The sequence below is a fragment of the Pteropus medius genome, unplaced genomic scaffold (assembly GCF_902729225.1).
Source record: "Pteropus medius unplaced genomic scaffold, Ma_sr-lr_union100, whole genome shotgun sequence".
Lineage (NCBI taxonomy): Eukaryota > Metazoa > Chordata > Mammalia > Chiroptera > Pteropodidae > Pteropus > Pteropus medius.
Window position 1 is genome coordinate 46583823 of NW_024344378.1, and position 18141 is coordinate 46601963.

At 39.9% G+C, this 18141-nt stretch overlaps 1 protein-coding gene across 3 annotated transcripts in view; it reads right to left on the reverse strand.

The window, feature by feature from the left end:
- PLA2G12B (phospholipase A2 group XIIB) overlaps window positions 1-15373 on the reverse strand; it is an 18665-nt gene extending 3292 nt beyond the window's left edge. The window contains exons 1-2 of one of the 3 annotated variants that reach the window (XM_039872089.1): window positions 15011-15370; window positions 6832-6920 (exon numbers count right to left, since the gene is read on the reverse strand). In XM_039872089.1, coding sequence (XP_039728023.1) covers window positions 6832-6920; window positions 15011-15221 — 300 coding nt within the window. In that variant the 5' untranslated portion in view covers window positions 15222-15370. Of the gene's footprint in view, window positions 1-6831; window positions 6921-15010 lie in introns of all 3 variants that reach the window. The other 2 variants (XM_039872090.1, XM_039872091.1) reach the window with 2 other exon arrangements.
- Between the last annotated feature and the right edge of the window lie 2768 nt (window positions 15374-18141).

Genomic DNA, 18141 nt, shown 5'->3' on the forward strand with positions numbered 1-18141 from the left:
TAAGTTTCAATCATGATTTAGTTATTAGTTTAATAAACCTGAGTATCCCATTTTCCTTCTTTTTTCTTTTAGATTTTAGTATTTTTCAAATTTACAGGTCAATATAATGATGAAAATAGAAATCAGAAGGTTAGTCAAGAGAGCAGAGCTTCAAGACTTCCAAATTCAGCTAAAACTTATGTGAGATTTTGTTTGAGCAAAGACTTTCAAGGTTCTAAAGTATAAAAAATTAAGCTTCAGTTCATCATCAAGAGGTCACCAGCATTTATCAGAAACCCATCACACACAGCACTGCTTTAAGGGTATGTATACATGTCTATATGAGTTGTGTGTAAGACAGAGTTCTTGACCATGGGACTATGGTCAAACAGTAATATCTAACACACACACACACACACATACACACACACACACACACACACACACACAAAGTTTCCTATAAACAGTTGTAAATGTTGTGGTATAAACTGAGTAAATAAGTTTATAGAATGCCATTATGTAAAGTTATCAAACAGGAATTTTTTAAGAGGATTTGAAAGAATTTGGAGAGAGGATTAATAGAGATAAGGGTAGACTTAGAATATAGCAGGTAAAGAAAAGAAATAATGAGCAAACCATATGTGAGCAAGTCAATCTGTTTAGTCTTTCAAGGGTCTTAGCAGGGAAATACACACATATAAGAAGTTTTCATTAGGAAGAAGAGTAAGTTGATGGATACCCTTGACTTCCAAAGAAACTAGATTTAATAAACACTCTTGAGCAAGGAAGGGACTTGATACAAAGAGTGATTAAAGAAGAGTAATTGTTCTGTGGTGTATAAAAAGATGAGAACAGGGTGGGTCTAGACACAGGTAGAGCATCTTAGAATCTTTTGCAATTTTTCTGATAGTATAAACTTGGACTTTGGTGGCATCTATGAAAATCTGGTTTCAAGAGATGGGTGGAGATTGATTAATCAGCTACGATAGATCCTTTCCCCTTGGGTCTCAAGTGTTCTCTTATTTGAATTTTTATTTCAAGGCCACTTAAATCATAATATGGAGTTCAGCAGTTTAAAATGCCCTTTTAAGCAACAAACAAACATTATTACATTAAGTGATAATCTAACTCATTATTAGACTAGGCAAAGTCCTGGATTTTGCAATTCTGGGTAAATTCCCATCACCCGATATCTAAAGTAAACTACTTTTCTTGTACTTCATCTCTAAAACTAAAAATATGTCACAACAGAGGTAACTGAGAATTAGCTGAGTGTAGTGACTATCAATTCAACTAAATTGAATACTTGAACTAGTTCTTAATAATATTTATAGCAGTAAACAAAATGACATTACTTCCAAAATAGAGTACATAACACTTTCATAGCTACTAAATTGATATCAAGTAAAATATATTAGCCAAAAATAAGTGGTTTCTCTAATACAAATATATATTTGAAAAGATTGTCTTTCTTCTGTGTCCATACATGTATCGATTATGTGGACAAGGCTGGGCGTACAGCTGCACAGGAGTACAAAGCACACAAGCGGGCACCTTCCCATAAGACATCATAGACTTATATATTTGTTAAGAAAAATGTCTAGTCAGTAGCAGTCAAGTTTCCTTTTCTAGCAAAATCAGTATGTTAGGATAAATTTCTGACAAATGGAAGAAAAGGGGACCTTTTTCCAATTTGCACAAAAATGCCACCTGGGTGAGCAGGATTTTAGTTGAAGAAATAAACTATGCTGCTTAGAAAATTATTACTAAGTAAAATCTTTTGAATCATCAGAAAAGTGAAGAGTTTAGACTTATTAAGATACAATTCAAAATCACAGTTTAGATATGAAATCCCTCCACCTATATTTTACATAAAACCTCCTTTCTAAAGAAGTCTTAAAAGAAATTAATTAATTTTTTAAGTATCTTAACATTATGTTATTGTTATTTTTGTAATTTAAATCATTTATTTAAAATAGTTTCAAGTATACAGTATATTGGATAGACATCTATATAGTTCGTAAAACGATTCCCCCAATTACTCCCTCCCTCCCCTGGCCCTCCACCTAGCCGTCATATTAATGCTAACTGCATTCCCTCTGCTGTGCTCCCCATCCTTGTGCCCAACTATCAACTACTAATTTGTACTTCTTTAACCTTTCACCCCATTATCCCAGCCCCCCAACTCCCTCCCCTCTGTCCATCACCAAATAGTCCACTATATTTATGAGTCTGTTTTTGATTAGTTTGTTCTTTTTGTTCCTTACATTTCGCATATAAGTGAAATCATAGGGTACTTATCTTTCTCTGTCTGACTTATTTCGCTCAGCATAATAACTCTAAATCCATTCCATGTCATTGCAAATGGTAGGATTTCATTTTTTTAATGGCTGAGTAATATTCCATTGTATATATGAACTATAATTTCTTTATCCAATCATCTGTTGATGGGCTCTTAGGTTGTTTCCATATCTTGGCTGTTGTAAGTTATGCTGCCATGAATATTAGATCTTTACAAATTATTGTTTTGGTTTCTTTGGATAAATACCCAGAAATGCAATTGCTGGGTCAAAAGGTATATCCATTTTTAATTTTTTGAGAAACCTCCCTACTGTTTTCCATAGCGCTGTACCAATTTGCAATCCCACCAAAAATGTATGAGGGTTCCCTTTTCTCTGCATCCTCATCAACATTTGTTTTCTGATTTATTGATGATAGCCATGCTGACAGATGTGAAGTGATATCTCACTATGGTTTTAATTTGCATTTCTGACAGCCACCTTGAGCATCTTTTCATATGTCTATTAGCCATCTGTATTTCCTCTTTGGAGAAGTATCTGTTCGGGTTTTCTCCCCATTTTTTAATTGGATTGTTTGTTTTTTGTTGTTGAGTTGTATAAGTTTATCATATATTTTGGATATTAACCCCTTATCAGATGTATCATTAGCAAATATCTTCTTCCAAACAGTCGGTTGCCTTTTTGTTTTATCTATGGTTTCCTTTGCTGTACAAAAACTTTTCAGTTTGATGTAGTCCCATTTGTTTATTTTTTTTGTTTCCCTTGTCCGAGGAGATATATCTGAAAAGAAATTCCTGTTAGTAATATAAGAGAGTTTACTGCCTATGTTTTCTTCTAGAAGTTTTATGGTTTCAGGTCTTACATTTAAGTCTTTAATCTATTTTGAGTCTCTTCTTGTATAGTGCAAGAAGATGGTCCAACTTCTTTTTTTTTTTTTTTTTTTCATGTATCTGTCCAATTTTTCCAACACCATTTATTGAAGAGAATGTTTTTTCCTCATTGTATATTCTTACCCCCTTTGTCATATATTAAGTGAGCATATAGGCATGGATTTATTTCTGGGCTCACTATTCTGTTCCATCAAACAATGTATCTGTTTTTATGCCAGTACCATACTGTTTTGATTAGTATAATTTGATATTGGGTAGTGTGATACTTCCAACTTGGTTCTTCTTTCTCAAGATTGCTGTGGCTATTTGGGGTTTTTTATGGTTCCATATAAATTTTAGGATTATTTGTTCTAGCTCTCTGAAAAATACCATTGGTATTTTGATAGGGATTGCATTGAATCTATAGATTGCTTTGGGTAGTATGGCCATTTTAACGATGTTGATTTTTTCTACCCATGAACACGATATATGCTTCCATTTATTTGTATCTTCTTCGATTTCTTTTTTTAATGACATAATTTTCTGAAAACAGGTCTTCTACCTTCTTGGTTAATTTGATTCCCAGGTATTTTGTAGTTTTCAATGCAATTGTAAATAGGATTATTTTCTTAATTTCTCTTTCTGAAAGTTCATCATTGGTGTATAAAAATGCCATTGACTTCTGAATATTTATTTTGTAACCTGCTACTTCACTGAATCTATTGATCAGTTTTAACAGTTTTTTGGTGGAATCTCTAGGGTTCTCTATATATAGTATCAAGTCGTCGGCAAATAATGAGAGTTTTACTTCTTCCTTTCCAATTTGGATGCCTTTTATTTCTCTTTCTTGTTTTATTGTTGTGACTAAGACTTCCAATACAATGTTGAAGAGGAGTGGTGGAAGTGGGCATCTTTGTCTTGTTCCTGATCTTAAGGAAAATGCTTTTAGCCTTTCCCCATTGGGTATGATGTTAGCTATATGTTTGTCATATATGGCCTTTATTATGTTGAGGTATGTTCCCTCTATTCCCACTTTGCTCTGAGAGTTTTTATCATGGATGCTAGATTTTGTCTAATGTGTTTTCTGCATCTATTGATATGATCATATGGTTTTTATCTTTTGATTTGTTAATGTGGTGTATCACATTAATCGACTTGCAGATATTGAACCAATCTTGCGTCCCAGGAATAAATTCAACTTGATCATGGCGTATGATATTTTTAATGTATTGCTAATATTTTGTTGAGGATTTTAGCATCAATGTTCATAAGAGATATTGGCCTATAGTTTTCTTTTTTTGTAATGTCTTTGCCTGTTTTTGGAATCAAGGTAATGGCGGCCTTATAAAAGGAGTTAAGGAGCCTTCCCTCTTCTTGAATTTTTTGGAATAGTTTGAGAAGAATAGGTGATAATTCTTTGAATGTTTGGTAAAATTCACCTATGAAGCCATCTGGTCCAGGACTTCTGTTTTTTGGGAGGTTTTTGATTACTGATTCTATTTCATTGGTCATAATCAGTCGGTTCAGATTTTGTTTCCTCTTGACTCAGTCTTGGAAGATTGTATGTTTCTAGGAATGTGTCCATTTATTCCAGATTGTCCAATTTGTTGGCATATAATTGCTCATAGTATTTTATTATGATCTATTGTATTTCTGTGGAGTCCATGGTTATTTCTCCTTTTTCATTTCTGATTTTATTTATTTGAATCTTCTCTCGTTTTTCCTTGATGAGTTGGGTGCCAGCCTCCAGATGCGTTGGTTTTGTGGCCCCTTGGGAGGGGTTTCCCCATAGGCCAAGGTCAGCTGCTGCTTTTGATTGCTCAGGGCTACCCAGTGAGAACTACAAAGCGATCCACTGATGGTTGTTGCCTATGCTGGAACTCTGAAATGCAGCTCACAGCTCTGGTTGTCCCCTGGGAATGGAAATGTTGTTCACAGTGCTGGCCATTCTTGCTGGGATTAGAAACACCTCTCACAGCACTGCTAGCTTGCTGTGAATGCTCGGTCCTGAATTGGAGCAGGGCTTAGCATCCATCCAGCAACACCTGCCCTGGGCAATCTGCAGGTTGGGTGGAGCGGAGTCTCAGAGAAACAATGGCAGTCAGATCAATACAGCCTCAGCCTTGCTGCAAATTTAGTAACTGTTGTGAGTTCCTGCAGAAGTCCCAGATCACAGCAAGACCAGCTGCTATCTGAGACTAGCCCACAGATCCTCGATATCCGCCCAAGTCCATGATGGCAGCAGTGATCTGCCTGACTCTGTCTCTGAAATGCAGCTCACAGCACTGGTTGCCCACTGGGATTGGAAATGTGGTTCACGGTGGTGGCCACTGTTGCTGGGATTGAAAACACCAATCACAGCACTGGCAGCCTGCTGTGAATACTTGGCCCTGAATTGGAGCAGGGCCTGGCAGCCATGAAGCAACAACTTCCCCAGGCACTCTACAAGTTGAGCGGGGCAGGCTGATCCCCTCTGACCAGTGCTTCCTAATGGCTCAGTGGGAAGGGTCTGCACAATTAAGCTGACGTGGTCTGTAGGTTACCCTGTAGGGGGACTGGACTAAGGCACAATGATGGCTGCCTTTCCAGCCCTCGTTCTGATGCCAGGTAATGCAGACTTTCTCAGAATGAGTCCCACACGAGCCTCTGACTCACCGCCGGCATCCCAGGTGAGTGTCCGCAGGTCAGAAAGCCTTGTTGCGGGTCCTTCAGAGGGATGGCTAGGGGGTTCAGTCTCCTTCTATCTTACCCAGATGGCTAGAATTTCCCTCTAGTTTCTACAGTCAGAATTATTGGAATCTCCTTTTCCCTGGGCTGGGACCCTTTGCTAGCGAGCCCCCAGATGAGACCAGAACCCCCCTCTCCCTCAAGAGAGCCTCTGCAGCCTCGCTCTCCCTCCTGGTGATCCTCCATCACCCGCGGGTGCGGCTCCAGCTCGATTTGTGACTTTGCCCCTCTTACCAGCTTCGATGAGGCTCCTTTATATTATCAGATGTAGGTGTTATGATCAGCTGCACTTCAGGTGATTTTCCACATTGATTATTTTATAATTTGGTTGTAATTTCAATGTGGACCTGGAGGGAGACTAACCCTACTTTTACCTAGTCCACCATCTTCCCCGGAATCAATTTATTACTTGTTTTTAAGGGAGGCTGACAGTTTGAGAAATGGTTAGCAGTGTGATGATAAATGTTTAGCCAGCGGCTGGATGTGTATGTGAGCAAGAAGGTTGGGAAGGTAGGTGTTTGCAGATTTCTATGATGTTAATACCCCAAACATAGCTGATTTGATGCTATCAACATGAAAAGTCTTAACAATACTATAGAAATCAGTTCTCACTGGTCAGTACAAGCTGGCTCCAGCACAGTACTTTAAATTAGGCTCATGAACTTAAATAAGTCAAACTTCTCAGATCTATTTCATATTAAGTTATGTTGGATCCCTAAAGCGCGGCTGATGTTTGCAGCAGTGATTTCAAAGGTCTTATTTGAGGGATAGCTGCCTCTGAGAAAAGGAATTCACATACTTTAAAAAAAAATTATCTCCCTTCCTCTGTACCCAATTTGAAATAAGTATATTGCTTAACTATATTCCATTTAAGTAATCACTTCCATCAGTGATAACTCTTGGATTTGTCTTAGATAAAAGAGATCAACTAAGAAAATAATGGTGGTGATACATACACTTTCTGGTACCTTGAGACCCAGGAAGTAGGAGCTGCAGCCGTTGGGCTCCTGAGGCTTGTAGCCAGGTCTGGGCATGGGTGCCTTTCCTATTAGGAGAAAGAAAGGAAAGAAGCAGAATTGAGCATTTGGGAAACTTCATCAAACAAAAATTATCTAAAAGTATACTTTATTTTTCCTTCAAGTCATTGTTCCTCAGACAGTCACATCTAAATTACATCATGATTTTTCCTTCAAGTCATTGTTCCTCAGACAGTCACATCTAAATTACATCATGATTATGGTAATGATGATGATGTCATAAAAGAGTAATAACCCTTGGACAAGTTTGGAATTTTTCACCTAATCGCAAAGAATTTCATGAGCGTTCATTTACTAACAATTCTAACATTTCTTAAGTGCATGACCTAGAAGATAAGGTCCATGGCAAAACCAAACTAAAATTCAAGGTTTCTTACTCCTCTATCCACAGTAATGCCACACTCTTTGCACAGAAAAAAACACTGCCTGATCATATATACTTCAGGAATCAGAATTACAACAGTACCACAGAATTTTTTTTTTCAGAACAACTTGAAGGAAATTGTGCAAGATTCCATAAATGTAGACAAAGCATTATTGATCAAAGGACAAAGAAAACACTCCTATGCAATATTTTAGGCATTTTTATCAAAGAACTGAGCAGAAACTATCTGAAAAGTTTTGAATTTCTTGGTTTTTCCTACATAGCTTTTTAGTTATTTTATGATCTTGCAAATACATAGAAGGAAGCTTTGTCAGTTGTGTCAATGGTAGTCATCATAGATAAAGATAACCTTGAATGAAGTCCTAAAATGATCTCAGGACAGTCATCTCCAGTGAGTAGTTTTGTCCCACTATCCAGATAAGAAAAATGAGGCTAAGAGGTTGGGTAACTTCCCTAAGTCATATAGTAAGTAGGGGAAGTAGGATGTAAATCCAGATTTCCTGTTTGATTCCCAAGCCCATGTTCTTTTTCTACACTCCTTTACCACTTTTTAGTAGATGCAAGACATAGCATAAGACTGAGGAAATATGCTAAGAATTAATCCTCAGAATGAGGCACATGACATTTTCTTTCTTTTCTTTAATCTTCGTCTACCAGGTATTTTACTTTTAATTATTTTTATTATGAAATATTTCAAAACTGAAGGAAAATCAAAAACAAATGCTCATGAAGCCACTACACAAACACAATAAAGGTTAACATTGCCAAACTTGCTATATATATTTTTTTCTGTTTAATTAAATGTTACAAGTACATTTGGAGCCCCTTTTCATTCTGTCTTTCTGTTTGAATTTTTAAGTCTATGTTCTAAAGCCCTCCTTCCTATTATTCCTCAAAATTGTCTTGATTACTCTTGGACCTTTATTCTTACATATGAATTTTAGAGTCAACTCAGTATATTCTATAAGAGATTGTCAGGATTTTGCTTGAACATACATTGAATTAATAGATTAATTTGGAGATAGCTGACTTTCTTAGTATATTCTATATTTCCCAAACATAGGATAGCTTTCCATTTACTTAGCCTTCCTTTAGGTTCTTCAGTAGAGTGTTATAATTTTCTCCATATATCTACTATATCTCCTACATACTGGACTATTCAGATGCTTACACAAGGTGGGATAGCTCATAAAAATTCAGAATTAAAGATCATATGGCTGGTATAGTAAATCTGTACTTTTCTGGAAGCCAGACTGCTTCTAACTTTTTGCTCTACCAGCCCTAGAATATAGTCCTGGCTCTCATGATTCAAGATAGAGCTTCATCTAACACATCTATTTTAAAAGCAGCAGGATAGAAGAAGGACAAAGAAGGGTCACAGACCCTCTCTTCGATAAACACCCTACATTACTTACTTCCCTTTGGCCAGACCTTAATCAAATGGCAGCACCTAGTTGTAAAGGTGGACAATGGAGGCATCTAAAGGAGGCATCCAATGAGTCTTAAAGTTGGGAGGAGGGGCATATTATTACAGAAAAGGGGAAGGATATTAGAGGAAAACAAGCAATCTCTGTCGCAGTCAGTTTGGGTATTTGTTGCTGTGGTACAACATGTGCATAAGAGGGTGGTTCGAGATTGCCCCCAATGATCCCTATCTCCTGGTATTCATATGCTTGTGTATTGTCCCAGGATTGTCTCTGTGACCAAGAGAATTTGGCAGAAGCGGAGGTACACAGCTTCCAAGATTAGGTCATAAAAGACTACAGCGTCTATCTTGGGCTTGCACACTCTGTCATTCTCTGTCATCACTCACTCTGGGAGAAGCCATGTCACAAATAGCCCCATGGAAAGGTCCATGTGGCAAGGAACTAAAGCCTTCTGCCAACAGCCATATGAGTTTGGAAGGACATCCTCCAGCTTCAGTCAAATCTTCAGAGACTGCAGCATCAGCTGACTACAACCTTATGAGAAACTCAGAGCCACAGCTACCCAGCAGAGTGACTCTAAAATTCCTGACTCTCAGAAACTGTGTGATACAGAGTTTCTGGTCAAGATGGCAGAGTAGGTAAATGCTGTGTTTGCCTCCTCTCATGACCACATCACAATTACAACTAAACTACAGAGCAACCATCACAGAGAATCTCCTGAAGTCTAATTGAACAGAAGCTCTACATCTAAGGATATACAGGAGATGCCACCACCAGACTGGTAGAAGGGGTAGAGATGCAGAATAGGCTGGTTCCACAACCAAGTGTGACGTTTAAAAATTGGGAGGGATATGTTGGCTGCAGAGGTCTTCCCAGAGAAGCAAGGGGTCAAGCCTCACACTGGGCTCCTCGGCTCAGGTTCTAGTGCCAGGAAGAGAAGTTCTTAAGATTTATGGCTGTGAAAACCAGTGGAGATCATGGCTGAGTGAGATGGAGGGCCGTGGGAGTTCTAGGAGCTTCTCTTAAAGGGCCCATGTGCATATTTACTCGCTAACCAACTCACTCACTCTGAGCTCCTGTGCTGGGGCAGTAGCTCAAAAGATGCCAGGGGCATATGGGGAGGAACTGAATTGTCTGGCTTCAGGGAAAGTGCTGGAGGGGCAGCTTTCTCCCAGACAGAAGTGCTGGCAAAAGTCACTGTACCTTAGTTGGGCCTCTCCCCCACCCAGCATGCAGACGTTGGTGGCTGCCATTTTTGAGTCTCTACCTGCCTGGCTAATTCTGTTCACCCTGCCCTGGTGATTCCCCGACACCTTGCCCCACCCAAATTGCAGGCCCACCCAAACCGCTTTCAGTGGCTTTTCCATGCAAATGGTCCATCTTGGCTTATGCTGCAACTTTCCTAAAACCTCTCAAAGATTCACAAACCCCAAACAAGCAGGATCTGGCTTCCGTGTGTTTCATACCTCTGGCTGAACAACCTCAAGCCTGGCACTAGCAGCAGCCGGCCTTAGTTCTCAGCTTGGCCTCTCAAGGAACATCCAAGCTCAGCATAGGTGGTGGCCATCTGCAGATTGCTTGGTGGCTCATGCCAGGTGGCCCCAGGCAGGGCACAATCTGCAGCTATACTTGACCTGTGGTGGGGCCCCTCCCAGGGGGTCCCAGAGCCAACATGTCTGGTGGCCCACTTCAGACTGAGGCAGAGCATTTCCTGGGGCTACATCCGAGGATGACAGACTCAAAGACCAGACTGGGCAGGTACCAGAGCCTGCTAAAGTGAATCCTACTCTGTAGGGTCAGCCCCTGCACAACAGCTCTTCTACTATAGTCACTGGCCAACCTTCACAACTAATCAACCCAAGAGTCAATCCCCGCTAATGATATGCAAACAGCAACTAAGGCTTAACTACAACAAGAGGGCACACACAATCCATAAGAGGGACACACCTGGTAACCCAGTTCAGGTGCTCCACTAGGCCCCACAGGACACCTACTACATAAGGTCACTCTCCTAAGAACAGGAGGCATAAGAGCCCTACCTAATACATAGGAAGCAGCCAAATGGGGAACAAAGAAACAAGTCCCAAATAAAAGAACAAAACAAAGCTCCAGAAAAAGAACTCAAAAAAATGGAGACATGTAATCTACCTGATGCAGAGTTCAAAACACTTGTTATAAAGATGCTCAGTGAACTCAGGGGAAGAGTAGATGAACTCAGTAAAAATGTTAACAAAGATATAGGAAACATGAAAATAGAGATAGGAACTTTTAAAAGAACCAGTGAGACATGAAGAATATACGAAATAAAATGAAGAATACATTAGAGGGAATCAACAGATTAGATGAAGCAGAGGAGTGAATCAGCGATTTAGAATATAAGAAAACAGAAAACACCCAATCAGAAAAAAAGAATCCAAAAAAATTAGGCTAGTTTAAGGGGCCTCTGGGACAATATCAAGTGTACCAAAATTAGCATCATGGGGGTACCAGAAGGAGAAGAAAGAGAGCAAAGAATTGAAAAACGTATTTGAAGAAATAATGATGGAAAACTTCCCTAATCTGGTGAAAGTAAAATAGACATACAAGCCCCGGAAGCATACAGTCCCAAAAGATGAACCCAAAGAGGCCCACACCAAGACACAAATGCCAAAAGTTAAAGACAAAGGGAAAATCTTAAAAATAGCAGGAGAAAATCAGTTAGTTATGTACAAAGTGAGCTCCCATAGGACTCACACAGCTGATTTCTCAACAGAAATTTTGCAAGACGGAAGGAGTTGGCATGAAATATTCAAAGTATGACAGTGTGGACAGTATCTCTAGTCATGATTTATAAGAAACAGACATTCTGCTCTAGAGACCCAGCTCCAGAGACCTTCATAAAGGCACAGAACACTTAAGTCAGAATTCGATGATTTCTTCCAGGAGCTGAGAGGGTATTGTTCAGCCACTGGGATTTTTGTGTTTTGTTCTGTTTTGTTATTTCATGCTGAAAGAGAACTGGAAGAATCTGAATGTGTGTTAACTTATTCACCAGACCGTCTTTTACATAACGTTTATAAAATTTGTTTGGTACCTGCCGCGCTCCATACATAGCACTAGTTCTTTATTATCTTTAATTCTTACAACCTTGCAAAGTAGGTATTAGTAACATTATTTATAAACATGAGGAATGGAAGGTTGAGAAAGTTAGGTTACTTGCCTAAGGTCACCAGCAGTGGGATTCCCCACCAAACTGCCCAATTCAAAGCCATATTTTTTCCGTTATTAGTATTTTTCTAAGTCTGGTCCAAGGACCACCTGTGCAGTTCCAGGGTCCTGCCACAGACCTACTGAATCAGAATCTCTGGATGGGAGAGAGAAACTCGTTCACATAGGTGTGAACCCCTTATACTAGTTGTACTGTGTATGTTATTGATATGTGCTAAATCTCCTTATATTTAGAGTTTGATCCTTTGACTAGATTTTGTGTGTTGACAGAAAAACGAATTACTATAGATTAAAGAAGTGTAGAAAACAATGTGGACACACTATCGTAGGCTACCAATATACACATCTTTACTTGTCTGAACAAACTAGAGGCTGAAGTTCTCTAAGAATGACCTCTTAAATTGGAAGAAAAGGGAAAGGGGGTTAAGTATTGCTCCCAAAGGCAAGAGGAAAGTAAGATTATGATGAGGTACTGGCTGACAGACTGTCTTGGGAACTCTGGGTACACCCCACTGCTTCCTGTCTGTGAGGACTGCTGCCCTGTTTAAAAAAAAAAATACTCATGTCTGAGTCAGACCCATGGAGACTCTGATTTAATTGGTTCGGGTGGCAGGAGTTTTTAAAGCACTCCCCCCATCCCCAGGTGATTCTAAGTGGAGGGCCTAGGTAGAGAACCACTGTTTTAAGTACAGGCAGGCATACTTCAGTTTATTGCACTTCACAGGTGTTGTGTTTTTTACAAATTGAAGGCAATACCCTCCCCAGCAAAAAGATTACAACTCGCTTTATCATGATACTCACTTTATTGCAGTTGTCTGGAACCAAACCCACATCTCTGAGGTATGATTGGTAGTAGTAAGTACATATAAAATAGAAAATTTTTTTTCTTGTAGAATAATTGTGGCTAAATTGCTCCTGCTGGCAAAAAATTGCAGCTTATAAAGCTTTTTTTTTTTTTTCTCAAAGTATGGTCCCAGGACCAGCAGCACCAAGATCACCTGGGAACTCTTAGAAATGCAAATTCCTGCCTCACCCCAGATCGACCTAATCAGAAACACCAGGGATAGGGGCCCAGTAGTTTGTTTAAACAAGCCCTCCAACAGGATTTAAAGCCCAGGCGAGTTGGAGAACCACTGCTTTAAAGAGATGAGAGGAGCGTTGTGCGCAAGAAGTGTATCACAAAGCGAACTGAAAACACAAGGACCCAGTTCATTACAAGGCGTTATCTGTTCTAAAGAATGCTTGATTCACGATCAACTTGAGAAGATATTTGGAACCATTTGGGCACTGCCTCCAGGTTCTTGGCTCCACTGGGTTCCAGAGGTAACAAGACTTTCCTCTGTTTTTCGGGCCCCTCCTTAAACAGGTTCTGTTTTGCAGAGTGAGTGGAGTTATTTACCTTCCTGCAATCTCTGTGTTGACTATTCCCATCCCCCACCAGTGTCTGCTGACACCAACCCTGCCCAGGTAGAGGCTTGCAACCAGAATTTGCTGAAATCTCTTAATGCTATTTTGTTAAAGAAGGAAGAAGAGGTTTGATTCTTGTTTTCCTAAAAAGTTCCCGCTGTTATCTAGTTGCTGAACCACAGACCTAAATCTTGCATTGCCTCTGGGAAGGAAAAGAGCCCCTGTGTTGACATCTGAAGCAAGTTTACTCCTTTCCTTCCCCATGTGTACAAACTAGGTGAGCACAGTCCAGTGACCAGGCATCTCTGCTTTTGTCCAACCTACTTTGGACAAAGACATGGCTAGGGATCCAGGTGGGTCCTAGCATAGTCCAGGTTTTTTACCCTGTGGAATCTTCACAGAGAGGATGCAGCTTCCTTTTTCACGATATCAGTATGTGGTTCAAATTTCTATGCTGCAAAACTTTGGTTCTGGAGAAATGGTTAACCATTGTCTCCTAGTCACTCTCAGTTTACAAGGAAGCAATTTCTTTTGCAAAAGAGAATGAGGGAGACTGGGTGAGTCTACAGGTATATAGCTCTTTTGAGTCTCTCTCAAAGCTGAGTTCTATCTGTGGAATGTTTGGAGAAAATATTTCTCACTGTTTTCCTGATAGGCTAAACTGACTCTCCATTTTTATCTCTAATCTCATGATGAAACACTTGATAAACCATAAAACCAATGCTATAGGAGACTGTATGCTCTTGAAGGTTCCCCCTTCCACCCAGCTGCAAGGTCCAGGGCTCTGTATTGTGCCCCCATTACGTGGACTTCCAGTGCAAAGTGAAGAACTGGCCCCAGGGGTTCCTCTTTGGCAGCCAGGCCCACACCCTGGCTCCCAGATATCCTCTTTACAACTGAGGCAAGGTAGTGCTCCTACCTGTTCACAACTCTACTTTTGACATCAGGCCTGAGGGCAGTCCCAGGCCCCCTCAGGCCCTGATCCCTGATGGGCTGGCTGGCTGCAAGCCCTGCCTACCCACCGAAGGCCTGCCATCACTGACTGAGGCATCGGCAGTAGGGACAGCTCTCTGTGGAGAGTCAGAAAACTGACTGAGGCATCGGCAGTAGGGACAGCTCTCTGTGGAGAGTCAGAAAACTGATGCCCATTAAAGACTGACAAAGCTGGAAGGAAGGTGCAAACAGCATAGGAAAGAAGAGGAATCCACTTCCAGGCTCAGCACAGAGTGACTGAGGAGGCTGTTTCACCCCTGGCAGAAGTTTCTCTGACCGTTCAGCTTCAGTTTTCATCCCTAGGAACTCCTCCTTGCACAGACCTCTCATCTTCTTCCTCCCCACCCATGCTGCCTTTTCCTGAAGTACCATCATAAGGAAAGCTCATTAAAATGTCCCCAGGAAACAAGTCTCCAAAAACCTCTTGGAGTTGGTTTGCCAGATAAAATACACGAAGCACAGTGAAATTTGGATTTCAGAGAAACCACCAATAACTTGTCAATATAAGTGTGTCCCAAATATTTCAACTGGGTGTCTTATATTTTCATTTGCTTAATCTGGCAACCCTACCTAACAGGTGGATGGTAGCAAAAAAGTGCATGACCGATCATGACCCCGTGCTGGCCCTTCCCAGGTCCACCAGCAATAGTTTTTACAGGAAAAGAAACAGTGCACTCACCGTATCGGCACCTGTACTGACAGACTCCATTTTTCCCACCCAGCAGCTCCAGAAAGGAATCAAAGTAGCTGTTGACAGATTCGAAGCCGCCCCGGATGTGCCGAAGGCCCCAGTCTGAATAAGTCTCCTCTGCATCAGGGCTGGTGTCGCTCTGTGCCAGGCCATGCCCGAGGCTGAGCCACAAAATCAAGAAGCTGGTGGCTAGCTTCATCCTGTAGCCAGGTAGGTGTCTCTCCTCAAGCCCCAGCCACCGTCCTGGAAAACCCAGTTACATAGCCCGCCGGCCTGATGTCGGGCAGGACTGGGAAGGGGTTATCTGCAGCACTCGATCTGTGTGTTCACCAGAGGTGGACTTTAAACATAGCTACGGAGGTTGGGATGAGATCAGGGCAATTAGAAAGGGCAAAGGTTAGGCAGTGGGAGGGATGACTAGTGAGAGAGAACATTTCAAAGTAGATTCCACAGTTCTGGAAGAGGGAGATGCTGGTCAACTTCTAGAAGGCATGAGCAGTGCATGCAGTAATAGGGATTCTACCCCAACTGGCTTGTTAGCCTGTTGATCAGTGACAAGTTTGGCCTTTCAAGGCCAGGCTTTTGACCCGAGAGCTTGAACTAGGGTCCTAGCTGCAGCCCTAAGCCAGTCACCTACGTATAGTCTCTAGAGAGATTCAGAGGATATATAAAGGATTCAGGGAAACCTCAGTGACAGTGGGTTAACCATGTCACCTGTACCAATGGTCAGGATATTTATTGTCAGACTGTGACAATAATCTGGCAGAGCTCATCACTGTAGCCAGCCTAGTGCTGGGGCATTTTTGTGTGATATCTACAAATCGCCCAGGGATGGTACTGGGAGAACTCAGCTCTCCTAGTGTTTTACTGTTGAGTTGCTTAAAAGTCAGAGGGTTTATCAGAAACACTATTTGAAATTTTAGGCTCGCTTTGTTTGTTTGTTTGTTTTATTTTTTTAATGCCTACAGCACCTGGTATTCCTAGGTGGTCCCCCATCTAAGTATACTAACCAGGCCTGACCCTGCTTAGCTTCTGAGATCAGACGAGATCAGGCACGTTGCCATAGACTGAAATTTTAGGCTTTAAAAATGTTCACTGAAGTCGTGTTTTGACATCACTTTCAGTTTACACTTTGCTTTTAGTCATTTAAAGAAATGAATTCCATTGTGAAATCAGTAGCCTATAAAAACAATAACTTTATGGACCAAATGAGTCATTTAGCTTCTCTCTCAAAAGTCTGGAAAGCTCCATAGAAAATGATGAATTAGATTTCTTCATTTTAGATAAGAGATGTATTTGTCTAAAGACTCAGACTCCAAAAAGGGTAGTGGTTAAAAATATTTCGTATGAACAACAGTACCACCAATGTTTTAAAGTATCTATACTTTTCAGACCACCACGCATGTGTGTAGGTATGTATTTCCACATCAGTTCTACAAAGCAGAATAAATATAGCCATTTGAGAGGTGAGAAAACTGAGCTACAAAGGTTAAATGACTCAGTCAAAATGAAAATGTGGAGCTCCTTTTAAAAAAATCAAGAAAAAGTGCCATTAAAGGAACTAAAATGTTTTATTACTTGTAAAATATATTGGGATAATAGTGATAACTGAGTAAAAATATAAACTTACAAATTACAAAAATATTCGTGTATAATTTATTTAGTACAGTATGTAGTGCCTTATTAATATGTGATATCTTGATTGATTATAAGATATTTCTGACTTGCTTTCCAGTAAATTCATTTATTAGGTCACCAAAATTTATACTTTTATTAACTTCATTTTCAGTTCATATCATTGAAAGCAATGTCAATTGCCTTTGGCAAATGCAAAATCACAGATAATATTTGATAACTTTTAATTTTGAGGATTTTTCTGCTGACACAATTGTTACTAGAGCTATTAATAGTATTTTCCCCATTTTTTGATATCTTAAATTTTTTGTGGTAAAACATGTATAACAATAAACAGCATTTTAACAATTTTAAAATGTACAATGCAGTGGCATTACATACATTCACAATGTTGTTCAACTCTCATGACCGTCCATCTCCAGAATTTTTTCACCATCCCAAATTGAAACTCTATATACATTAACTAATAATTCCCCATTGCCCCAGCCTCTGGCAACCACTGTTCTACTCCTGTCCTTATGAATCCGCCTAGTCTAGATAGTTCATAGAAATGGGATCATATATATTTGGCCTTTCGTGTGTGGCTTGTTTCACTTACAATAATGTTTTCAAGTTTCATCCATATTATAGCATGTATCAATACTTTATTGTGAATAATGCTGCTATGAATATTGGTGCACAAATATTCATTCAAGTCTCTCTCTTCAGTTCTTTTGGGCATATACCTAGAACTGGATTTGCTGGATATGGTAATACTATGCTTAACTTTTTGAGGAACCATACTGTTTTCACCGTGGCTACACCATTTACATTCCCCCCAGTAGTGCATAAGGCTTCCAATTTCTCCACATCTTCACCAACACTTATTTGCCCCTTTTTTTTATAATAGCCACCCTATGCGGTATGCAGTAGTATCTCATTATGGTTTTGATGTGCATTCTCTAACGATTAGTGATGTCGAGTATCTTTTCATGTACTTATTAGTCATTTGTATTAATCCTTGGAGAAATGTCCTTGTTTGCCCAGTTTCCCTGCTCCCCCAGCTTTATTGAAATGTAATTGACATACCGTTGTACATTGTATTGATTTGAGACACTTATACATTACCACAGTAAGGTTAGTTAACACTTCCATCACCTCACATAATTACCATTTCTTCTTTGTGGTGAGAACATTTGGCCCCAATATTCTTAGCAACTTTCAAGTATTTAATACAATATTGTTAACTATAGTCACCATGCTGTACATTACATCCCCAGAACTTATAACTAGAAGTTTGTACCCTTTGATGTCTCCCCAATTTCCTCAGCCCCCAACCCCTGGCAACTACTCTTCTTCTCTCTGTTTCTACAATTTCAACTTTTTTAGATTCTACATATAAGTGTTATCATATGGTATTTATTTTTCTCTAACTTATTTTATTTAACATAATGCCCTCAAGGTCCATCCATGTTGTCACAAATGGCAGGATTTCCTTCTTTCGC